General features: G+C 49.6%; 3 protein-coding genes across 3 annotated transcripts; 1 reads left to right on the forward strand and 2 right to left on the reverse strand.

Moving 5' to 3' along the window:
- Window positions 1–12: 12 nt before the first annotated feature.
- Window positions 13–3,560, reverse strand: LOC134016553 (uncharacterized). Its single transcript, XM_062455898.1, has 8 exons — window positions 3,204–3,560; window positions 2,852–2,952; window positions 2,683–2,752; window positions 2,445–2,575; window positions 2,131–2,219; window positions 1,828–1,927; window positions 1,503–1,546; window positions 13–135 (listed from the first exon to the last, which is right to left on the reverse strand). Exons 1-8 carry the CDS (start codon window positions 3,442–3,444, stop codon window positions 54–56), a joined length of 858 nt encoding a protein of 285 aa, XP_062311882.1. The 5' UTR covers window positions 3,445–3,560; the 3' UTR covers window positions 13–53.
- Window positions 3,561–4,830: 1,270 nt separating this feature from the next.
- On the forward strand, window positions 4,831–9,860 carry fga (fibrinogen alpha chain). The gene is made up of 6 exons (XM_062455900.1): window positions 4,831–4,989; window positions 6,397–6,525; window positions 6,711–6,894; window positions 7,168–7,313; window positions 7,556–8,393; window positions 9,133–9,860. The coding sequence occupies exons 1-6, from the start codon at window positions 4,933–4,935 to the stop codon at window positions 9,843–9,845; spliced, it is 2,067 nt and encodes a 688-aa protein (XP_062311884.1). The 5' UTR covers window positions 4,831–4,932; the 3' UTR covers window positions 9,846–9,860.
- Window positions 9,861–15,163: 5,303 nt separating this feature from the next.
- fgb (fibrinogen beta chain) lies at window positions 15,164–22,693 on the reverse strand. The gene is given in 10 exon segments (XM_062455899.1): window positions 15,164–15,662; window positions 15,665–15,744; window positions 16,069–16,354; window positions 20,140–20,262; window positions 20,628–20,747; window positions 20,961–21,060; window positions 21,406–21,527; window positions 21,749–21,932; window positions 22,252–22,455; window positions 22,673–22,693. Coding segments are annotated over 9 exon segments (1,164 nt in total). The 5' UTR covers window positions 22,255–22,455; window positions 22,673–22,693; the 3' UTR covers window positions 15,164–15,516.
- Window positions 22,694–25,838: the final 3,145 nt, after the last annotated feature.

The following is a 25,838-nucleotide window of genomic DNA, read 5'->3' on the forward strand; positions in this document are numbered from 1 at the left end:
AACACCACCTGGGTGATAAAGGAATGAATGAAGAGAGAGCTGGTCTAGTGATCTCACCAGTCAGGAACACGGTGCCAGTCTGTAAAGATGCCTCCTGTAGCCTGGGCACCACACTCTATCAGGTGACCTGCCAGACTGACACACACACACACGATAACCAGTAATTAAAACCTGTAAAAGCTCAAAGTATATGAGTGTGTATGTTTATGTCAATGAGTGTGTGTGCGTGTGTTTATGAGTGTGTTTATGTTAATGTGTGTGTGTGTTTATGTTAATGTGTGTGTGTGTGTTTATGTTAGTTTTTTTCAAATGCTTACACACAAATTCCTTACTTTTCACACAATTTCTGAAACCTGACACTCAAACACCAGAAACACACCTCAAATCTGCAAAACCATACGCACATTTTGGGCCTTTGACTCAGTTTTCAATTTCATAAAACACTTTTTGCAAAACACAACACACAATTCTCCACGTAACACACAAAATTCGAACGGGAAGCATCTTGATTGACCTTTTTAAAACACAACCAATCTAAATGCCACACTAATTCATCAGTGCCTCACACTAACTCCTCACATGTGCAAACACTCATTGCTTTACTCAACACCAACCAATCATGGCTTTAGAATAGGCCTATAAATAGCCTAATTTGAGTCGATTTACAGTGGTGGGTATAATTTGAACCTTTACTGTAGAAAATATAACAGGTATGTAACAATATACTGTAATATACACATGTTCTAATGTACACATAATAGCTGTTTCAGCACAACACAAGGTATACTATACACAAACATATTTTAGCACCCATGCATCCATTGACTGCAGTGCACTGCATGATTGGTCACAGTCTGGTGGATTACTGTATCATACCGTGAAACAGTACAGTGACTGTAAGAAGACATTCTGACAATATTGTAGAAAATAGTATATATTACTGTATGCTACAGCTCATGGCACACACAGACACACCATTCCGTAATCACCTTTTTCAAAATTACCATAGGTTTGGTTTCTGTCCTACTACACTCTTTCTTTTGTACTGTGTAATACTGTATTCACAACCACAAATGCTTATAGTAAAAAAATAAGTTTGTTTTCAATCTTGTTTTTGTGTTTACCATGAATTTTTCATCATCTCTGCCATTTACTTTCAATCTTGTACAGAAATGTACAAATGAGCTCATGAAAGAAGAGCTTTAGGTTTTGAATAACTGTGTGTATATGATATATCCAAAGATGTAATATAATGGCAAAAGTGTTTGCAACATGAGACAATTGTGTGCTTTTGAGACGTGATATTTTGAATGCAGTTCTTCATTTTGCAAGAGAAGCGAAGCAGTTTGCATTTTGTGTGTGAAGTTGTTGGATTTGTGTGTTAAGTTTTGAAAAAAAGTAAGTAAAAAAAAGTTTTAAAAAATTATGTAAGCATTTAAAAAAAACTGTAATGAGTGTGTGTGTGTGTGTGCGTGTGTGTGTGTGTGTGCGTGTGTGTTTACCTTCCTCCTGCCAGCAGATCATAGTCGTCTCTCTCCCACCCAAACTGCCAGAGATAAAACAGAGACATTAAACACACACACACATACACACATACACACACACACATACACACACACACACACACATACATACATACACACACACAAAGCTGCAGAGTTTAAACACAGTTCACAGTTGTTACAATTCTTGATTCACAATACACATGCAACTATATTATACACATTCTCACACACACACACACACACACACACACACACACACACACACACAGCCCCCCCACACACACAGCCCCCCCCCCACACACACCCCCACACACAGTCGTACCGTGTGCATGAGCGGTCCCAGTGCTACAGCGCTGTCCACACACCTCCCTGTCACCACGATGTCAGCACCCTGGTCCAGACACCTCTGGATGGGGACTGCACTGGGGGGCGGGGAAACAAGGAGGAATGTTCCAGAACTCTGTTGTTAAGGGTTACAATGTGAACGTTCTATTGTCATAACAACTGCAGCCCTGCTCTCCATTGGTCCACAAACCTTTATGTTCTACAGCAGAGTCATGGAGAAGGGTGTGTGTGTGGCGTGATGTTTGTGGTGTGTGTGTGAGAGTGTGTGTGTGTGTCCTACCCCAGATAAGCATTCATACTATGGACGGTTTTAGGAAGCCTCTTTTTGCTCACTCCATCAGCCATCCTCAACTCTGAGAGAGAAGCTTTCTAGAGGAAAGGAAGGGAGAGGAAGGGAGAGGAGAGGAGGAGGGGAGAGGAGGAGAGGAGGGGAGAGGGGGAGAGGAGAGGAGGGGAGAGGAAGGGAGAGGAGGAGAGGAGGAGAGGAAGGGAGAGGAAAGGAGAGGAGTGGAAGGGACAGGAGCCATGTAGATCAGATAACTAAAAGGGAGTGCATGATTTAGGATGTAGAACAAGTCGATGTCACGTCCTTACATGAGGCATGAGGTCATCTCCGGTCACCACGGCAACCTTGAGCGGTAGGCCGGCCTTGTTAACCACTTCCTGGATGGCTGCGGCACAGGCCAGAGGGTTGACCCCCCCAGCGTTACTGACCACACGGATACCTGCCGCACACACACACACACATATTACACCCAAATATCACACACACACACATAGTACACACAGATATCACACACACTCACTCAGTCTCACACACAGACACACACACCTTTCTTATGGATGTCGTTGATGAAGGGAGCGATGGCTACTTGGACGAAGTCTGGAGCATAGCCCATGTTCTAGGAGAGGAAGATTATATATTACTGATATACCACTGAAGCACCGTGATGACATGGATGGATGGATGGATGGATGATGGATGGATGAGAGCGCCTCACAGGCATCTTGGTCTTGGCGGCAGTGAGCAGAGACATGGTGATCTCACTGAGGTAGTCAAACACCAGGAAGTCCAGCTTCCCTCCATAGATCAGCTGTGGCACTGGGAGAACACACACACGTATCACATATCACACGTATCACACACACGGATATCACAGAATCACACAACGGAAAACGTACACACAAACAAACATGACACAAAATAAATGAGACGATCTAACTTTTAGTCTATGTAGGGTAAAGGTTGGCTTCAAGTCACATGACAGACAACCTAGCAACCTTGTACGACAGTAAGATTCACTGACGGTTGTATCACTGGGCTAGCTGGCTGGCTATCTCCGAAGGTCTTACCGGAGGTTGCAGTGTCCCCCCAAAACCCAGACGCGCATCCTATCCGAATGGTTTTCTCCGCCGAGGACGAATATAGTCTGGTCCTTTCTCTGTACAAACACCGTCTCTCGCAACTTCTGATGTTGCTGGAAGCGATCAACGTCGAATACAAAAGTGCAGGTGTTCTCGTGAGAGATGCATGCGACAACCGTTGTAAAGAAGACGCGTGGACAGTACGAGTTAGATGTGAAAAATGCGACATTATAAAACAACTTTATGTTATATAATTTTAAGGAGACTGCTCTAAGTTCAAGGTAGTGGGAGAAACATGGACCCGTCCGTCAACAAAAACAGTCCGTGTAGAATCTAGCGTGTGTAGTGACCTGGCCGGAACGATTCTTCAGTCACTACATTGTAGTTGCTAACTACGGCCGGTAGGTGGCAGTCAGTTACAATAAAATTACTGAACCGAGCCACACAACTAAGAACAACTAGAACCACACAACTCGAACTAGTCCAAACGGAAGTAGATAGATATGGTCTGACGGAAGTTGGAAAAAGTAAATGTGAACGATTAGGCATTTCAAGGTTTTTTTCAACATGTAGGCTAATATAGTGCGAGTGGATAAAGAGTACTGTACTCACGGAGTAAAAGTAGGCTTATGTTTTTATCTCAGCCCAGAGTCACAGACTCCTGAAAACACAAGTTAAGTTTTGAAACATAATAATCTTCTCGTTTCACAACGAAGACTGGTTATCAATCAGTCGTGACTAATCACATGCATTGATCAGACTGGGAAGTTACAAAGTCACTTTCCAGAAACGAGTTCCTACAGGATGTTACCTTACCGTATTTGGAGCATGTGTGTGTGTGTGGGCAGTAGTTGTGTGTGTGTGTGTGTGGGTTGGTATGTGAGTATGGGCCGTGAGTGTCATTAGGACAGCTCTGAAGGACAGACAAGCTCTTCCAAATAACTCCTGTGTCATCAAAACATTAGAGGGAGAAAGAGAATGAGAGAGTATGAGTGTGAGTGGGGAGGGGAGAGAGAATGAGAGAGAGAGTATGAGTGTGAGTGGGGAGGGGAGAGAGAGAATGAGAGAGAGTGTGAGTGGGGAGGGGAGAGAGAATGAGAGAGAGAGTATGAGTGTGAGTGGGGAGGGGAGAGAGAGAGAGAATGAGAGAGAGTGTGAGTGGGGAGGGGAGAGAGAATGAGAGAGAGAGTATGAGTGTGAGTGGGGAGGGGAGAGAGAATGAGAGAGAGAGTATGAGTGTGAGTGGGGAGGGAAGAGAGAGAATGAGAGAGAGTGTGAGTGGGGAGGGGAGAGAGAATGAGAGAGAGAGTATGAGTGTGAGTGGGGAGGGGAGACAGAGAGGAGAAAGGAGTGAGAAAGAGAGAGAGGTTGAGACTGCAAGGTGAGGGGGATAGAGAGAGGGAGGGAGGGGGGCGGGAGAGATGTCTGCAAACTCCCCGACCCCCCCTCCCCAAAAAACACACTTTAAACAACATCAAGTGAGACTAAGACCTCAGTGTTGCCCAACAGTGTTTGTGTGTGTTAGACAAACAGTGACTAACCATGAGCTGGACATCACACACACACACACACGAACATCACACACAAACACGGACATCACACACACACACACGGACATCACACACCTGCACACACACACACACACCCCCACAGACCCAGTGTGGTTTAAGCAGGGGGACAGAGAGAAGAGGAGCAGTACTCAGGAGAAGAGAGAACGATGGAGAGACGACTCACACTGGTTTGTCTGGGCCTGCTTGCCCTGGCCTCTGCCTTGGTAAGGACGGACGAGGGAAGAAGGAGGGATGACTATGGACGGAGGAGGAAAAAGAGGATGATTTTTAGAGAGGAGAAAAGAAATAGAGAAGATTTTAGAGGAGAGATAGTTGGAATTGGAAGAAGTGTTGACAGAAAGGAAGAGAGGATGAAACATCAGTTTGTTGATGTTTGTCTTAAAACGACACATTTCACATCAGCATATTTTGTGTATGTGTCAAGTAACTAATTTAAATACAGAAATTATGTAATTGTGTATTCAATGTTTAAATATACCAATTCAAAACACATTTGAGTGTCGCTTCATACAATGTTTATCTCATTGGTTCTAGTATTTCTATTTCTTTAGAAACCATTTTGATTCAGTGTTAGTGTAGCTAGGTTAGCTAGGTTCTCATTACAGCGTATCTTAACAGATCTGTCTGCACAGGGTGGGCATGTTCTGTACGTTTGAGCCTTATACTGATAGGCTACTGAGCTGGAATTGATTGGTCAAAAGCATCAGTACTTTTTTTTTTATGTACAAAGTAGTGCTGTCAAACGATTAAAATATTTAATCGCGATTAATCGCATTAATGTCATAGTTAACTCGCAATTAATCACAATTAATCGCACATTTTTATCTATTGTAAATGTCCCTTGATTTCTTTTTGTCCCATTATTTTTTCTCATTTTAATGCTCTTATCAACATGAAAAAGTGGATCGGATTGCTTAGTGCAATTTTTTTTTTTAATTGAAAACAACATTGCAATCGCCTGGCTTTGACGAGGGGGCGGAGAATTCGCATCAGCTGTGTGCTTGGCCATCAAGTGGTATTTCAGACTGGACGTGCTGCGATGATAGCTCAGTTCACAATGACAAAACACACAGATCACTTTGGTCTTGTCAATGGAACCATTTGGCAACTTTTTAAAAGTAAACTTTCCATTCAGAATCTTATTGGCATCCATTTCGCGGTCTCGCGCTCGCCATCCACTCAAAATGTAACGTTAGCCTACTACTCTTTAGCCGGCTCGCAAGCCCAAACAAGTGTGTGCGGCGTGCCTGTTTTGTTTCTGGTCTAGCTAGATCCGGTGTGGTGTTGTAGTTTTTCTAACGTCAGTAGTCGTTGCAACTGCATGTGAAAAAAACTACAAAGTTTGCTAGGCCAAAAAGAACGTTAATCTCGCGATAAAAAAATTGACGCGTTTAACTGACAGCACTAGTACAAAGTTAAACGCAGTCGTATAGAGGTGGTGAGTTTCTACTGTGGCAGCAGTCAAAATGATGTTTACCCTCTCCTCTCCCTCCTCCCCCTACCTCTGTCTCTCTCACCCTCCCTCCCTCCTCCCCCTACCTCTCTCTCTCACACTCCCCCTCCTCCCCCTACCTCTCTCTCTCACACTCCCCCCCTCCCCCACTCCCCAGGCTCAGGAGGTGGAGGAGGGGGAAGGGACAGTCTTAAACCCCAGGGGGACTCGGCCGATCGAGCATGGATACAAGGCTGACAAGTGTGCCACAGAGAAGGAGTGGCCTTTCTGCTACGACTCTGATTGGGTGAGTTGGAGGGGAGGGGCTCCTGTTACAACTCTGATTGGGTGAGTTCTGTTAAGACGACGCCCACGTAAAAAAAACTTGGTCTAACCTGTCTGTCGTCCCTCTCTTCTCTCCCCCCCTTTCACCTCACTCTCCCCCTCCTCACCCTCTCCCCCTCCTCACCCTCTCCCCCACTCCCCCCCCAGGGTCCTAAGTGTCCCTCCGGCTGCAGGATTCAGGGGCTGCTGGACAAGTCTGACGTGGACCTCCTGAAGAAGATAGAAAAGATACGGAAGCTACTGTCGGAGAACCAGGGGAAGTATCGCTCCACAGAGCAGGCGTCACAACAGACCTACGACTACCTGAGGGAGAAGCTGGTTACAAACTCAGGTGAGACTCGGCCACTCGGCTGGATGGATGGATGTGGAGGTGGATGGATGGATGTGCAGATGGATGGATGGATACATTAGATGGATGAATGGTTAAACTGATGGATGGATATATGGAGGGCTAGATGGATAGATAGATGGATATGTGGACATTTGGACAGATGGCAACACGAACAGACTCTCTCCACTTCCCTGCCTCTCTCCGTCACTCACCCTCTTCTCCTCCCCCTCCTCCCCCCCTCCCCCTCCCCCCTCCCCATCTCCCCGTCTCCAGGCGATGACAACAACTACTATGATGTGGTGGAGCGTCTGAGGCAGAGGATCGTGGACCTGAAGATCAAGATCGACCGGCAGCTAACACTCCTTAACACCCTGAAGAGCTCCGTCAGGGAGCAGGTGGTCGCCATGCAGCGGCTGGAGGTACGGGAGGGTGGAGGGAGGGATGGAGGGTAGGAGGAGGGATGGGAAGAGGGATGGGAGGAGGGTGGGAGGAGGGATGGGTGGAGGGATGGAGGGATGGGAGGAGGGAGGGGTGGAGGAATGGGTGGAGGTACAATTCACTTTTTGTAAGACCACAGACCTACATTGTTCCCCCTTCCTTCCTCCTTCTTCCCCCCCACCCTTCCTCCCCCCATCCTCCCTCCCCTTCCCCTCTCTCCCAGGTGGACATAGACATCAAGCTGCGCTCCTGCAAGGGCTCCTGTAAGGGCTACGTTCAGTACAAACTGGACAATGAGGGCTACGCGGGGCTGGAGAAACAGCTGGACGCGCTCAGCGTCCAGGAGGTCCGGAGAGTGGAAACAGTCTCAGTCCTGCGCGTCCTGAAGAGCCGGCCTCTGAAGGACGTCATCGTGGACGATCGCTTCAAATCCGGGCTCCAGGAAAAGGAATTCTTCCCAGAGGTCAAGGGGGTCAAGTTCACCCTAGAGGCGGAGGGGTCCAGTCCGTCGTCCCCGGCAACCGTTAGCAAGGTCCCAGGTATGGCTTCCTCCTCCTCCTACTCCTTGTCCTCCTCATTGCTGTCGGGGGGGGGCAAGGTGTCACCGGTTGGCGGGGGGACGAAGACCATCACGACACTGGGAGGCGGAGGGCTGGGAGGGATGGATGACTTCTTCACGGGGATGGGAGGAGGAGGAGGAGCAGGAGGGTCAGTCAAGGTCACGTCCTCCTCCTCGTCCTGCACCAAGTCGGTGAAGACGACCACGGTTAGCAAAGGGGGCGGGTCCGAGGTGCGGGAGGAAGTGACGTCGTCCCAGGGAGGATGTGAGATCAGCGGAGGAGGGAAGGTGGATTTGGCGTCATTCCTCCGCCCGCCTCTCTCAGGCTCCAAGGGCCCCACCGACACCAAGGGAGGAACGCTACTGGATAACACCAAGATGGGCGGGATGGATCTGGGCGCGTTCTTCCGGGACGACACGGATGACGACGTCCCAGACTTCCACGCCCGCAGCGTGAAGAGCGCCGCGCGCGTCCAGCGCAAGGCGGATTATGTAGGAAAAGGTACTTTGGACATAGAATAATTTGTCTATCGTAACCTAGCCTATGCTGAGTTAGCCTAGCCTAGCCTATGCTGAGCTAGCCTAGCCTACGCTAAGTTAGCATTTCCTACCTTAATGAAGTCAAGTCACAGCTAGCTAGCTAGTACCTTTAGCTAGCCCCCCTATCTAGCCTTAATGTGAAAAGTAGTAAATAATCACTATAACTGTTGTCTCGTGATTCGTATGAAAAAGTTATGTTGTTCCGACCTGAGATTTTCTAAACATGTACCTGCTAAAAGATAAAGGCTAATGTCATTATGAGATGCTGTAAAAGTCATGACTATAAAGAAATTCATTCAGATCTACTGTGTGAGTCATTTCATATCAGTAGCTGCATATAGCCAACAGGGCAGGTGACATAAGCATAGGCCTGGCCTAGCCTAGCCTAGCTTAGCATTGCCTCTTCTAGCTGTAAAAAGAACCGGTAATGTGACAAGTCTAATAGCTAGCATGACAAGACTTATGGTGTATTTTGGTGATAAAGAACCTCTGTCAAAGGGACAAAGAGGGAGGAGGATGGGGGAGAGTGTGCGGGGAGTGGTCGGGGGGGGGGGGGGGGGTAGAGGGGGAGGAAGGGAGGGAGAGGGTAGGGAGGCTAGGAAACCCAAAGTCTATCAATCTGTCCTTATCAGTTGCTGACCTCTCGCCCCTGCTGGGTCCACGTCCCTAACCGGCCCCCTCCCTCGTCTCTCTCCCTCCAGATTGCGTTGACATCAGACAGAAGCACCTGACCGGGGAGACCAGCGGTCTGTTCACCCTCCGGCCAGCGGGGGGCGACAGCGGGCCTGCAGTGGAGGTGTTCTGCCAGCAGGGGGGTCTGCTGGGGGGGTGGGTGCTAGTCCAGCAGAGAGAGAGCGGGGCGCTAAGCTTCAACCGCTCATGGGCGGAGTACCGCGACGGCTTTGGGAAGGTGGACCGCTCCGGTCGGGGAGAGGCGTGGCTGGGGAACAAGTACCTCCACCTCTTGACCAATCAGAGCGAAACCATGCTGAGGGTGGAGCTGGAGGACTGGGAAGGGAACGTGCGCTGGGCGGAGTACGGGGTCAGGGTGGGGTCGGAGGTCGAGGGGTTCCCGCTCGACGTGTCGGGGTATGCCGGAGATGCTGGGGACTCCCTGGGGAAGGGCGTGCCCAGGCTCGGACACTTCCTGTCCCACTCGGGGATGCGGTTTAGCACGTTCGACCGGGACCTGGACCGCTGGGAGGACAGCTGTGCCGAGGTGTACGGGGGCGGCTGGTGGTACAACAACTGCCAGACCGCCAACCTGAACGGGGTGTACTACAGAGGCGGCCGCTACGATGCCGGGAGCATCGCCCCATACGAGATAGAGAACGGAGTGGTGTGGACGACCTTCAAACCCGCCGATTACAGCCTGAAGGTCGTACGGATGCTGGTGAGGCCCGTGGAGTTCTAGAAGAGGAGGGATGGAGGGGGAAGGAGGGGAGAAGGGGAAGGAGAGGGGCTGAGTGGAGGGGGGAGGGGAGGGGGGGGGAGAAGGGGGAGGAGAGGGGCTGAGTGGAGGAGGGAGGGAGGGAGGGGGGAGGAGGGGAGAAGGGGGAGTAGAGGGGGGGAGAGGAGGGGGGAGGGAGAAAGAAGGGAAAGAAGAGATCAAAGTGAGTGGTTTGTTTGTCACATTCACCAAATAGCATGGTGTCATCAGGACAGTGACATACTTGTGACCTGGCAAGCAACTTCAACGCTGTAGCATCAAAAAATTCAAATAAATAAGGATGAAGATGGAAAGCAATTGAAAGGTAAAAGAGGGAGGATGAAGAATGAAAGAAAGAGAGAGAGAGAGAGAGAGAGAGAGAGAGTCGGAAGAGAAAAGCCTTGATGAATGTTGAGTCAGTAAATAATTACCTGTTCTCTGCGCCTGTTTGCGTGACCTCTCCTGACCTCTCTGTCAATATTGATGTTCTGATCGCCGTGCCAACGACCTGTCTGATCGCCATGCTAACGACCTGTATGTGCTGTTTCTGTTCAACCACACAACTGTCTGACCTGTGACTTTTGACCCTGTCATCACTGCTGCTGTTAATAAAAACAACTGAACCTGTCCATGTGGTTTCCTGGATTTCTTACACACTTAGTATAACGTTCATAAAAACAGTACAATCGTACATTCAGTTTATTTGAATCGTTTCTTAAATGAATATCCTAAATCATTCTGAAAAGTGATCGTTTACTTGGGAAGGAGAGAGAGCAGAGAGTGAGAGAGGATGGCACGACATTCATGATGTTATGTGATATTGTAGGATATGATATTGTATGATACGATATTGTATGATACGATATTGTATGATACAATATTGTATGATATGATATGAAGGTATGATTTCATGTGTGAAATTATGTGATATTATGTGATATTATATGAGCTTATATTATTTGATGTGATATATATATGTTGTATGATGTCACGTGACGTTATGTTATATTGTCCTGTCGGACAGTGCAGGTTGTAAGGTTTGTGTTGTCTCTCTCTTTGTCTGTGTGTGTCTGTGTGTGTGTGTGTGTGTGTGTGTGTGTGTGTGGGTGTAGCAGTGTGTACCCTGTGGGCCCCGCAGAGTACCTGGACCTCCCAGGACCCACAGAGAACCACACAGAGAACCTTGGACAGAACCTTTAACAGACTGAGACAGTGTTCCTCTAGACCCGTGTACCCACTCTGCTCAGATGACCAGTGGGTGAGTCACACACACACCACACACACACCACACACACACCACACCCACACCACACACACACCACACACACCACACACACACCACACACACACACCCCTCCACACACAGACTCAGATTCAATGCTGTGGTGTGTGTGCAGGGTCCTGTCTGTCCGTCTGGATGCAGGCTACAGGGGCAGCTGGCCTGGGTGGAAACAGAGTTCCAGCAGCGCCTCAGGGCAGCGTGTGAGAGGACCCGGATGTACCACCAGCAGGAGGCAGCAGTTATGACACAAATCAAACGCACGTACAGCAGCAAGAGGCGCACCATCATCGCCACTCAGAGTAAGAGAGAGAGACAGAGAGACAGAGAGACAGGGAGAGACAGAGAGAGAGAGAGAGAGAGAGAGATAGAGAGAGAGATAGAGACAGAGAGAGAGAGACAGAGACAGGGAGAGACAGGGAGAGACAGAGAGAGACAGAGAGAGAGACAGAGAGAGAGATAGAGAGAGAGAGACAGAGACAGAAAGAGAGAGAGACGGAGAGAGAGACAGAGAGAGAGACAGAGAGACAGAGTGAGAAAGTCGGATGTGTTTCAGAATGGTCTTGCTCGTTCCTGTAAGAGAATGTTCCAAGAATGGACCATGTTCTAGAGCTGTCAAACTTGTTCTAGAATGTGTTCTAGTAATATGTAACTTCCAACCCACTTCTTCTCTGTGTGTGTGTACGTGTGTGTGTGTGTGTGTGTACGTGTGTGTGCGTGTGTGTCTCAGTGGCAGAGCTGAGGTACGTGGAGGTTGCAGAAGTGCTCGCCCGGAACCTCACGTCACTACGGCAAAGGTCTATGCGATTGTCACGGAAACTCACAAACCTCCACAGCCAAGTTCAGAAACAGATAGGAGAGATGTACCAGACTGAGGTGAGGAGGAGGGAGAGAGGGAGGGGGGGAGGGAGGGAGGGAGGGAGGGAGGGAGGGAGGGAGGGAGGGAGGGAGGGAGGGAGGGAGGGAGGGAGGGAGGGAAGGAAGGAAGGAAGGAGGGAAGGAGGGAAAAGGAGAGTAAAAGGGAGGGAAGCAAGGACAGGAGTGGACGAAGAGAGGATGAAAGGTTCCAGTGAACAGCCATCTTTGTTGGCAGGTCATCAGTCAGGTGTTTGTCCCTGAGTTCAGCTGTAGCAGGTCATGTTGATTCTGTTTGTGTTTGTGTGTCTAACCACAGGTGGACATTGACATCAAGCTACGTGCCTGTAAAGGTTCCTGTAGGAACACCATAAACTTTCAACTAGACCACGAGACATACCACACCATGGAGAACCAACTGGCCCAGGCCCAGCCCCACCCCCACCCCCACCCCCAGCCCCAGCCCCACCCCCAGCCCCACCCCCAGCCCCAGCCTCAGCCCCACCCCCAGCCCCACCCCCAGCCCCACCCCCAGCCCCAGCCCCAGCCCCTCCCCCAGCCCCAGCCTCAGCCCCACCCCCAGCCCCAGCCCCTCCCCCAGCCCCAGCCCCACCCCCAGCCTCAGCCCCAGCCCCACCCCCAGCCTCAGCCCCAGCCCCAGCCCCAGCCCCTCCCCAGGATCACGCTGCAGCTGGTGGACCCAGGTCCCCCCACCTCCCTGGCCTACAGAAGCTTCCCCCTGGTGCAACAGGAACTGCTGACCCTGTTTGAGGATCTGGAGCAGAACAGGGTGGTTCTAGAACCCCCGCCCTCAGAACCAGAACTCCCTGAGGCTTCCGACCACACGGAGCAGGAACAGAATGATCTGGAATAACGTGGATGTTCTCTCTTTCCCTCTCTCTTCCTCTCACCCTTTCTCTGCCCCCCTCTGTATCCCTCTCTCCCTCTCCCCTTCTCTTTTTCTCCCTCTCTCTCTCTCTCTCTCTCTCTCTCTCTCTCTCTCTCTCTCTCTCTCTCTCTCTCTCTCTCTCTCTCTCTCTCTCCCTCTTATTCTCTCCCTCTCTCTCTCCCTCTTATTCTCTCTCTCTCTCTCTCTCTCCCTCTTATTCTCTCTCTCTCTTTCTTAAGGTCTTTTCATCTGTTTTGCCATTTCTCCACTCCATCTTTCCACCTTTCTCTCATTCCCTCAGTCTTACAGTTTTTCACAATTGCTAAAACACATTCTTAAAACAGTCACCCATTTTCTCAAAACTGTAAACACAAAACCTCATCTTCAAGCACTATTTACAAAACCTCTGAATCCTCTTGCAAAATGAAACTTTCGCCTCAAAACAGATTTACCTGACCTCAAAATCAAACTTTCGCCTCAAAACAGATTTACCTGTCCTCAAAATCAAACTTTCGCCTCAAAACAGATTTACCTGTGCTCAAAATCAAACACTGCTCTCAAATCATAAACAAAGTGATCAAAATGATATACACTATCAAGCAGTCAGTAAACAATACACCAAAAAATTGAAAACACATTGTTCAAAACATATAGTCCTCAAGGAGAAGTACATTTTTACGTAATCTCAAAACAAATTTCATATTTATCCGTCATTGTCTTTTGATGAACGAAAACATGTTCTATCATAGTAGCTCAACATTTATCAGAAATTACTACTCTGCTTTGCTCTTTGCAATTTTTCTTGTTCTTTCTCCTCCTCGTACCCCTATACAGTACTGTACCCTGCATCTCACTACTCACAACTCACTCTTGTTCTTTGTTGATATGAACCTGCAACCAGTCTAAATCTATTGAGCAGTCAGTACTGTTACTGTAACAAATGGAAAGTACAATGTTCAGGGCCATACCATTTGTTCATTGTACAGAGCCTACAATGCACTGTACTACAGTATACAATACTATACAGTAAAAGGGACAAAAATCAAAGGAGTAAACATGTGATCAATGTGCTTCTTCTTGTCTTTGGGCTGGGTCAGGCCAGAGCACTTTGTCGACATCACAAGCAATATTTTCCCACCTTCAACAACCTGTTTGTTCTCTGAACTGGCTTATATTGGTTGTGTCACATTATTTGAAACAAGTTAAATCAATTTTGAGTGGTTGTGTTTTGTCAATGACATGTTTTCTCTATTTGTATTTGATTGTTGCCATTTGTGTTTACCAGTATGGATGACATGTGCATTAGAGTGAAGAATGTGTTTTGAGAATGAGAATGTGTTCAGAGTGTTGCTGAAAAGTCTAAGTGAGATCTGCAAATTGTGTTTTACCATGTGAAATGGTTTAAGGTATTGACAACAGACTGCACAATTAGCTACATGAGTTCAGGCAACTGAGAACTTTGTTCAGCCAATGGGTTTTAGTGTTTTAGCAATTGAGAAAAACTGTAAACATGCCCTTGTATAAATTATGTTTGTATAAACTTTGTTTACACATCTAATATTTGTTTGTGTCAGTTTATTGAATTGCAGATATTTGTCAAAGAAAATGATAACAAAAATGTTTTGTTCAGTTATTATAAGCTGTACTGTTATATCTCCATGCACCATCCCAAGCTGAAAGTAATATAAATAAGATGCTAGCTAAGATAAAATAAGATAAACTGAGCCAAACTGAGCTAAACTGAGTTAAGATAAACTGAGCTAAGGTAAAAACTGAGCTAAACTAAGCTAAAGTAAGCTAAACTAAACTGAGCTAAACTAAGATAAACTGAGCTAAGCTAAAATAAACTGAGCTAAGATAACTATCAAATACATTATGATAGCATCACACCTGGATGTTGGCTATTGTTATTATTTACAATTAATGATACTTATGTTGTGGTGTATGACCTGTTAGTAAAGGAACAATCACTACTTTGACCTTAATTAATTCAGTCAGTCAGTCGTTCATTCATTCATTCATTCATTCATTCATTCATTCATTCATGCAAATGAATCTGGTGAATCAGTTGAATGAAGCCCAGCTAATGAAAGCTGAAGCAAGATGCTCTAAAAATCAGAGGAGTTATGTTGGGGAACTGTACAGATGAACCAAGATAGTCTAAAATATCCGTAAACGGCAGAGCTGAACCAAGATAGTCTAAAATCTGAAGAGCTCCAGTACATCAGGAGACTACAGAGCTGAACCAAGAGAACACAAAACCAGGAAGTGAACTCAGAATCAGGTTCCTCAATCAGTTTTTTATTGCGTTTATGAGGACAAGGACCATCACACAGTTAGCGTCACACACACACAGAAACACTTCAAACACTCGTCCAAAACCTTCACCATGCCACATTTGACTTCAGTTTCAACTCGTTCATGTGTCACCTCCCCCAGGTTTGCATCCATACACCTGTGTGTTTCAACTTTTATTTGTCTTCAACTGAAATATCTCTTGAAGGCTTCTTTTCTTTGTATGTGTGTGTATTAATACACTTTGGTGAGTGTGTGTGTGCACGAGTGTTTGTTCATGGTAGTGTGTGTATGCATATGCTTCTGTGTGTTTTCTCATGCTAGTGTGTGTGTGTGTGTCACTCCTCAAAGAAGGGTCTGATCTTCATGCTTATGGCCTTGAGGGAGTACCAGGAGCCCTTCCAGTTCATCCAGACCATGCCGTCGTCCGTCCCATGCTTGGCCATGTTGCGCGTGTAAGCCCCGCCCCAGTAGTACCGCCCGTTGGATTGGCTGAGTGGCAGCGGTTGTACCACCAACCACCTCCGTCCTCCCTGGAACACTGTTTGGTGGGGTCACCAGGGATCCTGCAGGAGGGGGAGGAGGAGGAGGAGAGGGGGAGGAAGGAGGAGAGGAGGAGGAGAGGGGGAGAGGAGGCAGAGAGAAGGGAGGTGGAAGAGGGAGGAAGGAGGAGAAGGAGGGAGGAGGAGAGAGGGAGGGAGGAGGAGGAGAGGGGGAGGGAGGAGGAGAGGAAGAGGAGAGAGGGAGGGAGGAGGAGGAGAGGGGGAGGGAGGAGGAGAGGAGGAGGACAGAGGGAGTGGGAGAGAGAGAACGTTAATTTAAGCGTAAATCAAAACAAACAAAACATTTGCGTGCAAAACATCAACGTAACGATCACAGCTGCTCCTCACCAGTTGTCGTTGTCTCTGTCGTAGGTGGAGAACATCATACTGTTGTGGATGGTCATGGTGCGGTTCTCCCCAAACAGCTCGTTGGCTCCCTCCAGGAAGGTGTTCCCCGCCGTGCCTGAGTAGCCGCCCACAGCCAGCAGGTAGTTGGAGGCCTCGGTCTGCACGGTGAACTGCCTGTACTGGGCGTGCACCTTCCCCCCAGACCAGTCCTGCATCTCCAGCAGCACCTCCGTGGGGCCCATCTTAGTCAGCTGGCTGATGCGATCGTTCCCCAGCCAGTACTCCCCTGTCATGTGTCCAGGAAGAGAGGGCAGGGGTTGGTCATAGTGATCAGGAAGAGGGGAGAGGGTTGGTCATGTGACCAGGAAGAGGGGAGATGGTTGGCCAGGGTCTCACGCCGCCGAGTGAGACCTTGGCTTTGTTTACATAATTAGGGCCATTGTAGAATTTGGTTAAATCAGCCCTGACTTCTGTAATCAGATTCAGAGCTAATAGTGTCTTACTGAGTGTACTTCGTGACTGCCATCTGACTGTAAGTAACCAGAGTTTGTTTCATTCATTTGTGTTTTGCTAAAACTTTGCCGCAAGGACAGAGGGTAAGGGTATAGCAGCTAAATTGGTCAATAGGTAGCTAGCTAGAGATCGAGTTTCAGGGTACTTGCCGCCGAGTGAGACCCTGGCTTTGTTTACATAATTAGGGCCATTGTCAGCTGCACCTCTAGCATATTTAGGCGATTAGCACTGCAGAGGCAGCCTCGTCTGGCAGCCTCGGTGCACGAAGACTCGGTCGAACAAAGACAGGGAGTCTACCTGCGGGAGTCGGTCGAACAAAGACAGGGAGTCTACCTGCGGGAGTCGGTCGAACAAAGACAGGGAGTCTACCTGCGGGAGTCGGTCGAACAAAGACAGGGAGTCTACCTGCGGGAGTCCACCGAGGATGGCCGACGTGGTGGATCACCTCTTCTGATAACTATCACCCTATTCTAATCCACCTAGAACATATTCATAGCTAGCATGTGTTTCTTCAGCATTCCCGTTCATTACACTACCCGTAGACGTAGATATATCACAAAGTATATACGGTCAACTTCTAACCTTCACTACCTATCCAGATCTTCTCCACCTGCCCTCTCTTTTTCTATAGGGCTCTGGAACTGCCAGTCTGCTGTGAACAAGGCAGACTTCATCCCAGCGTTTGCATCTCATGCTTCTCTTCATGCCCTTGCGCTGACAGAGACATGGATCCGCCCTGAGAACACTGCAACTCCAGCTGCTCTCTCCGTCAACCACTCCTTCACTCACTCACCCCGCTCAACCGGGCGGGGTGGTGGGACAGGGTTGCTTCTTTCCCCACATATTAAATACACATCCACACCACTCCCTGTTACTGCCAAATCATTTGAACACCATTGTGCGATCCTATCAAAGCATGCTTAATTGTTCTTTATCGCCCACCAGGCCCGCTAGCCGACTTTGTGGAGGAGCTGGACATGCTCCTCAGCGTCCTCCCGGATGATGGAACCCCCCTGATAGTCCTTGGGGACTTCAACATCCACCTCCAAGGAACTCAGGCCGTCGACTTCTTGTCTCTCCTGACCTCCTTCGACCTGACGCTGCTGAGCACACCGGCGACCCACAAGGCAGGCAAACAGCTAGACCTCATCCTGACACGTAACTGTATCACTGACTTAACCTCTGTAACCCCACTGCATATTTCTGATCACTACTTTATCCAATTCTCTATCTCTCTCCCTCCAACTCCTTCTACCTCCCCTCCCCTTGTAACTTTCCGACGCAACCTCTGCTCCCTATCCCCCTCCCATTTCTCCTCTATTGTAACATCCTCCCTCCCCCCCATTGACGAGTTCTCGTCCCACCCCACTAACACTGCCACCGACACCTTGTTAACCACTTTAACTGCATCACTTGACTCTCTCTGTCCCCTGTCAACCAGGCCTGCGCGATCTTCTCCCTCCTGCCCGTGGCTTACGGATGTTATTCGTGAAGAACGGTCCACCCTTCGGGCAGCTGAGAGGAGATGGCGCAAGTCCAAAGGCGGTCTGGACCTTGATAAGTATCACTCCCTCCTCAAATCCTTCTCTTCTCACATAACTGGTGCTAAAACCCTCTACTTTCTGAACAAAATTAACTCTGCTTCAAACCCCCACAAACTTTTTTCTACCTTTTCCACCCTTCTTAACCCACCTCCCCCACCCCCTCCCTCCACCCTGACAGCAGACGACTTCTCCTCCTTCTTTGAGAAAAAAGTCGCCGACATTAGCAGTCGGTTCCCTAAACCCACCTTTCCTACCCTCTCACCCTCCATGACTGACCCAACTAAATGTCTAAACTATTTTTCTCCCCTGTCTGAGGCAGAGATCTCTGACCTCATTCTCTCTCATCGCCCCACCTCCTGTCCCCTTGATCCTATACCCTCCCCTCTCTTTCAAACCATCTCCCCCTCCATCATAAATTTTCTTCTCCATGTCCTAAACTCCTCTCTTACCTCTGGCACCTTCCCCTCTGCCTTCAAACAGGCTAGAGTTACCCCTCTACTCAAAAAACCCTCCCTTAACCCTGCCGTTCTCCAGAACTACAGACCGGTATCACTGTTACCCTTCCTTTCGAAAACAATTGAACGTGCTGTATCTAACCAACTGTCTAACTTTCTCTCTCAGAACAACCTGCTTGACCCCAACCAATCGGGCTTCAAGACTGGCCACTCCACAGAGACTGCCCTCCTTTCAGTCACCACTGCCCTCCAGTCTGCCAGAGCGGCTTCCAGGTCATCTGTCATCATTCTGCTGGACCTTTCTGCAGCGTTTGATACGGTTAACCACCAGATCCTGCTCGCCAGACTTTCTGAGATGGGCATCACTGGCACTGCACTCCAGTGGATCTCATCCTACCTGTCGGGAAGATCCTACCAGGTTTCCTGGGGAGGCAAACTGTCAGGCCCTCGCCAGCTCTCCACTGGTGTCCCACAGGGCTCCGTCCTTGGACCCCTCCTCTTCTCTCTGTACACCACCTCACTTGGACCAATCATCACCTCCCATGGCTTCTCCTACCACTGCTACGCTGACGACACGCAGCTGTACCTGTCATTCCCTCCGACCGATCCGGGGATCTCAGCTAGGATTGAGGCCTGCCTCACAGACATCTCCGCCTGGATGACCAAGCACCACCTCCAGCTGAACCTCGCCAAAACAGAACTTCTCATCATCCCGGCTAAACCCTCCATCTCCCACGATCTCTCAATCACCCTGGGATCTGCGACGGTGACCCCTTCATCCTCTGCCAGGAACCTTGGGGTTACCATGGACGACGAGCTCTCCCTCACGGCCCACATTGCTGCGGTCTCCCGGTCGTGTAGATTCACCCTCTACAACATCCGGAAGATCAGGAGATACCTGTCTGAGCACTCCACCCAGCTGCTAGTCCAAGCACTTGTCCTCTCCAAGTTGGACTATTGCAACTCGCTGCTCGCTGGTCTCCCAGCATGTGCAACCCGCCCTCTTCAGAGGATTCAGAACGCTGTGATATATTGTTTTTATTATTGTTGCTTGCTTTTTTCCACAGGTACACTTGCACTTATAGCAGTTCATGTTGTTTAATTGTAACTTGTTTAACTACATGCTCTTATGGTTCTTCCCTTTGGCACTTATTTTGGTTGTTCACAATGTGTGCTTCATGTTTTGGCTACTCGCAATGTTTTGTGGCTATCTCGTTGTTATGATCAGTGACCTATGCACTTTGTAAAGCTCTCTCTTGGAAGTCGCTTTGGATAAAAGCGTCTGCTAAATGAATAAATGTAAATGTAAATGTAAATGTGACCAGGAAGAGGGGACAGGTTGGTCATGTGACCAGGAAGAGAGGAGAGGTTGGTCATGTGACCAGTAAGAGGGGAGAGGTTGGTCATGTGACCAGGAAGAGGGGAGAGGTTGGTCAAGTGATCAGGAAGAAAGGAGAGGTTGGTCATGCGATTGTGTTTCAGACGAACGGCAAGCTATCATATCCATCTTTAGCATTAGAAACAGTCTGCATTTTCTGCTTCTTCAGGTGTGTTCCTACCTGGAGTTTGGCAGTGACTCTTCCCAACACTGAAGGCCACATTCCCGAAACCACGGCGATAATCGTCCCACCGACGACCGAAGTCCACGCTGCCATCCTGCCTGTTCTGGATGAGCGTCCATCCTGGAGGAGAGAGGGAGGGAGGGATGAGAGAGGAGAGAGAGGGCGGGAGGGATGAGAGAGGAGAGAGAGGGCGGGAGGGATGAGAGAGGAGAGAGAGGGCGGGAGGGATGAGGAAGGAGAAAGAGGGAGGGAGGCGTGAGAGAGGAGAGAGAGGGAGCGAGGGAGGAGAAAGGAGGAGAGAGAGGGATGAGAGAGGAGAGAGAGGGCGGGAGGGATGAGGAAGGAGAAAGAGGGAGGGAGGCGTGAGAGAGGAGAGAGAGGAAGGGATGGATGAGAGAGGAGAGAGAGGGATGGAGGGGAAAGAGAGGAGAGAGAGAGAGAGGGATGGAGGGAGGGAGGGAGGGAAAGAGAGGAGAGAGACCCACCTCCGTTCTGGGTGGTCTGGTCACAGTAGATCTTGTACGCAGGGAGGAAGGAGTCAGGTCTGATGAGATACATCTGGGAGTCCCTGCCTCCACGACGGAATATGTCCTCACACTCCTTACCTGGGGGGAGGAGTGGGGAGGGGGAGGAGGGAGGGGGGAGGGGGGAGGGGGGAGGGGGGAGGAGGAGGGGGAGGAGGGGGGAGGAGGGAGGAGGGAGGAGGGAGGAGGGAGTAAGGGTAAGCAACAAGTGTGAAAAGGTTTGGGTACATGTGAGAATCCCTAGCCCAATACACACACCCACATATACTCACACACACACACACACACACGTACCAGAGACCACAGGGATGGGGCAGGAAACGGAACATGGTTCCTTGCACTCATCCTTCTGGGCCAGGATAGCCTTCTCCACCTTCTGGATCTTCAGACGCACCTGAGGACCAGACAGACACCACACGCTCATGTGCTGAGTCATGGTTTGACTCAAATAGCTTCAAAATAAAGGAAACACCCAGGACCCTAACATCCCATCTCAACATATCCTGAGTCAGAATCCTATATCAAGATATCCTGAAGATATCATGTGCAGAGACCAGAGACACTCAGAGAAGCACCATGTTAAACCTCTGAATCCTCTTCATTCACTCATTAATTAAGTCATTCATTCACTCGCTCACTCATACGTTGATTTGTTATTTCATTCATTCACTTCCTGAATCATTCACTCATTAGTTTAGTAAACTCTTTCATTGGTTGGTTGGTGCGTGTGTTCCCTCACCTTCTCCAGAACGCTCTGCAGGATGCGGATGTTTGAGGGGAAGCCGGTGTCCACCACCTGCTTCACGTACGCATGCTGCTCCTCCAGCTCCCCAGTGTACTCACTCACTGTGTTCCCGTTCTCTGAGGGGGAGAGAGGGGAGGAGGGTGGAGGAGGGGGAGGAGGGAGGGGGAGGAGGGGAGGGCAGGGGGGAGGAGGGGAGGGGAGAGGGGAGAGGGGGAGGGGTGGAGGGGAAGAGGGGAAGAGGGGAAAAAGTTAAGGAGGTCTACTATTGGCTAGATACCAGTGAGGAGGTCTCCGATTGGCCAGAATACCAGTGAGGAGGTCTCCTATTGGTCCTTACCGTTGCTGACCTGCTGGCGCTCCCTCAGGTTTTTTGACATGTCCTGTACGTAGGTGTGCACGGTGTTGGAGGAGCGGGCGAGCTCGTCCACATCCCTCCTCAGCTTCCCCACCTCCCCCCTCACGTTGCTCTCCTGCTTCAGCAGGGCTGTCTTCAGCTCGCAGCCCGTAGGGCACAGGACCCCCTGCAGCACGGGAGGGGAAGGGCAGGTCAGGGATGTTGTTCAAGTGCCTTGAATCTCTGGAGGGAAGTCACGTACACATACCTCTCTCTCTGTGTCTCTCTCTCTCTGTCTCTGTCTCTCTCTCTCTGTCTGTCTGTCTCTCTCTCTCTCTCCCTGTGTGTCTCTCTCTCTCTCTCTCTCTCCCTGTGTGTGTCTCTCTCTCTCTCTCTCTCTCTCTCTGTCTCTCTCTGTCTCTCTCTCTGTCTCTCTCTGTCTCTCTGTCTCTCTGTCTCTCTGTCTCTCTCTCACACACACAAACACCCTCCGCCCCCCAGCCTACCATCTGTTCTGAGGCGTGTGTGCAGCCTCCAGCCTCCGGCTGCTCCACCTTCTCCTGCTCCCCCTTGGGACAGCGGGGGCAGCGGTTGGGCGCCCCCGGTACCTACCCTGCCCCGACACTGGGGGGGACACACGGGCGGGGGGCAATGTACCCGTCCCGACCCCCCGTCACTGGCCTGTGCCCCCGGGGGTCCAACTCTGTGCCCTGGGAGGGGGGAGGAGGGGGGGAGAGAGGGGAGCAGGAGGGGGAGAGAAGATGGAAGACAGAGAGATAAAGAAGGAGAAAGAGAGAGAAGGGATGTCGAGAGAGAGAGTATTTGGCATCAAGCAAACGGACATGAGGAACACAACACAGCGGAAGGTTCTAGAACCACAGGAGACGGTTCTAGAACTACATGCGAAGGTTCTAGAACTCCACTCACCACTGGTACTTTCTCTACTGCAGGAGACAAAAAGCAGCACACAACATCATCATTATCTAACAATACGCTGCAGCACTCATAACCAGCCTGTCATTATGTGTGAGGATGAGTCATGTGTAAAGTCACACATGTGTACTACATATGTCTATGTAATAACAGGTATTGTGAGATGTTTATTACCGTGTCGTAATCGTCATACTCTAGATCTGCCCGGGTCATGTGCACAGACACACACAGCAGCAGCACAGCCGCAAGGCTCCTCGTCATCGTCATCTTCCCCTGTCGATAAAGTTGCTGCTTTCAAACTGCTCTGCGCTCAGAGAGAATGGGCTTATATGGAGCCAACGAGAGAGAGAGAGAGAGAGAGAGAGAAGAGAGAGAGAGAGAGAGAGAGAGAGAGAGAGAGAGAGAGAGAGAGAGAGAGAGAGAGAGAGAGAGAGAGAGAGAAAGAGAGAAAGAGAGAAAGAGAGAAAGAGAGAGTTAATAATTAAGGTGATGACCCAATAGTTTCAACCCAAGACTGATGAACTCTGCTGGGAAATGATATGGAGGAGGAGGAGAGGAGGAGGAGGGTGTTTTGAACGATCTATGTTTACCAGGCTCTCTGCAAAATCATCACAAGGGACTAGATATCCAGGGCAAAGCTCAAAGACCAGCCAGTATCATACTGTTCAGTTCCACAGCATACCCACACACAGAGACACCATGTCAACATGTTGAAAACTAAACACAGTGAGTCATTAAAATCACCATCTTCATCATCATCTTCATCCTCATCAACCTCATCCGTCAAATAACTAGTTATTTATCATTTCTTGTGTTGCATGAGTAGCCTACGGATTTATACGGAGACAAATCGATGATTTTGATTAAATACAGGGATATACTGTACTAACTGTATATAGAGATAATTATATGTAATTCTATACATGTTAACACGTTTTAGATAACCTACTACGGCGATTAAAACCCCGATTCACTCAATTTGAAGGTTGCCAAAACTACGTAATCACGTACGCTTACGTGAGCTACGCCCCCCAACAGCACGCGTCACCGTGTGATGACCGGCGGCGCGCGCTCCATCGGCTGTCAGAGCTGTCAGAGCTGCAGCCACCGAGCCTGCTAGCTGTCTGGCAAGCCTGACCCCGAACAACGCGAAAAATGGCCGGCGTGCAACCCCAGGTACAAAGCACGATTATATACAAATCTGCCCGTAGCTAGCTACATGCACGGACTTTACCGAACGCACGAAAGCAGTTCCTTAGAGAGAATCTGACGCGAGATAACCGCTTGATAGCGGATCAGTGTTGCTCGCCTGCTAGCAAGCTAATTGAATATGCCTGTTCCGCTACGTGGCAGGAAAGCAAGACTAACTAGCTTGTCTTGGCTTGAATGAATGCTAGATCTGAGAGCTAGCAATCTGTGTGTACCATATTACCGACACAGCGATTGAACTAGCTAGCTTACAGCAATAGAACTGTGTCGCTAGTAGTGGTGTCGCTAGTAGTGGTACCTTTATGAGTGGTAGGCACAAAAGCCAGCAAATCAAAGCTGAGTAACTGCATCGATGAGCCACATTGCTTTGACCTCCTTTCTCTCTCTACCTCTGTCTTCCCCTCTCTCTCTCTCTCTCTCTCTCTCTCTCTCTCTCTCTCTCTCTCTCTCTCTCTCTTCTCTCTCTCTCTCTCTCTCTCTCTCTCTCTCTCTCTCTCCCCTCCTCTCCCTCTCTATCACAGGGGGATCTCTTGAAAATGACACACAAGGAAATTGGAAGTAAGTTGTTTTTGAAGATTGTTTCTGTGTGTGGTGGTGCCTACCCTTAGTGCTAGAGCAGGTTTCTGACTAGCTACCAGCTAGTTAATTAATCTCCTCTTCCATTCCTCCCCTCTCCTCCTCTCCCCTCCCATCCTCACTCCCCCCTCCTCACCTCTCTCTCTCCACCTCCCGTCTCCTCTCTCCTCACCTCCCTCCCCCCTCACCTCCCTCCTCACCTCCCCTCCTCACCTCCCTCCCCCCTCACCTCCCTCCTCCTCACCTCCTCCCCCCTCACCTCCCTCCTCACCTCCCTCCCCTCACCTCCTCACTCCCTCCCCCCTCACCTCCCTCCTCACCTCCCTCCCTCCTCACCTCCCTCCCCCCCTCACCTCCCTCCTCACCTCCCTCCTCACCTCCCCTCCCCCCTCACCTCCCTCCTCACCTCCCTCCTCACCTCCCCCCTCACCTCCCTCCCTCCCCCCTCACCTCCCTCCCTCCTCACCTCCCTCCTCACCTCCCTCCCTCCCTCCCTCTCCCTCCCCCCTCACCTCCCACTCCCCCCTCACCTCCCTCCCTCTCACCTCCCTCCTCACCTCCCTCCCTCCTCACCTCCCTCCCCCCTCACCTCCCCCCTCACCTCCCCCCCTCACCTCCCCTCCTCACCCTCCCTCCCTCCCCCCTCTCTCCTCCCCCCTCCAGGATGCAGCATGAGCGTCTCCATATGAAGCACCGGGGTCATGAGGCCATGCATGCTGAGATGGTCCTGGTGCTGATCGCCACCCTGGTGGTGTCTCAGATCGTCCTGGTGCAGTGGAGACAGAGGCACCCACCGCTCCTACAACGTACGTACGTGTGTGTGTGTGTGTATACATGTGTGTTGTATACCTTGTGTGTGTTTGTGTGTGTGTGGTGGCTCAGATTGTCCTGGTCCTTCAACATGTGTGTGGTGTGTGTGTGTGTGTGTATATACTTGTTGGTTAGTTGAACACTGACTTAAAATGATTGTACTTACACTGTGCAATACACTGTGAAATGTATTATTGTTTTTCCACAGGTACACTCTTGCACTTTTGAGGTTCATGTTGTTTAGTTGTAACTTGTCTAACTACATGCTCTTATGGTTCTTCCCTTTGGACTTACAGTTAGGTCCATAAATATTTGGACATTGACACAATTTTAATCATTTTGGCTCTGTATACCACCACAATGGATTTGAAATGAAACAATCAAAATGTGCAGACTTTCAGCTTTAATTTCAGGGTATTGACATCCAAATCAGGTGAACGGTGTAGGAATTACAACACATTTTATATGTGGCCCCCCCCTTTTTAAGGGACAAAAAGTAATTGGACAATTGGCTGCTCAGCTGTTCCATGGCCAGGTGTATGTTATTCCCTCATGGGAGTTCGTT

The sequence above is a fragment of the Osmerus eperlanus genome, unplaced genomic scaffold, assembly GCF_963692335.1.
Source record: "Osmerus eperlanus unplaced genomic scaffold, fOsmEpe2.1 SCAFFOLD_398, whole genome shotgun sequence".
In the NCBI taxonomy this organism is placed as follows: domain Eukaryota; kingdom Metazoa; phylum Chordata; class Actinopteri; order Osmeriformes; family Osmeridae; genus Osmerus; species Osmerus eperlanus.

Excerpts from the sequence above, each read along its gene's own strand:
- LOC134016553 (XM_062455898.1), bottom strand. The coding sequence starts at position 3,444 with ATGTCGCATTTTTCACATCTAACTCGTACTGTCCACGCGTCTTCTTTA. Across the intron at positions 2,953-3,203 it reads GGGGGACACTGCAACCTCCG|TGCCACAGCTGATCTATGGA; the intron begins GTAAGACCTTCG and ends GTGTTCTCCCAG. Across the intron at positions 136-1,502 it reads GATCTGCTGGCAGGAGGAAG|TCTGGCAGGTCACCTGATAG; the intron begins GTAAACACACAC and ends TGTGTGTGTCAG.
- fga (XM_062455900.1), top strand. The coding sequence starts at position 4,933 with ATGGAGAGACGACTCACACTGGTTTGTCTGGGCCTGCTTGCCCTGGCC. Across the intron at positions 6,895-7,167 it reads GAAGCTGGTTACAAACTCAG|GCGATGACAACAACTACTAT; the intron begins GTGAGACTCGGC and ends CCCCGTCTCCAG. Across the intron at positions 7,314-7,555 it reads TCGCCATGCAGCGGCTGGAG|GTGGACATAGACATCAAGCT; the intron begins GTACGGGAGGGT and ends CCTCTCTCCCAG.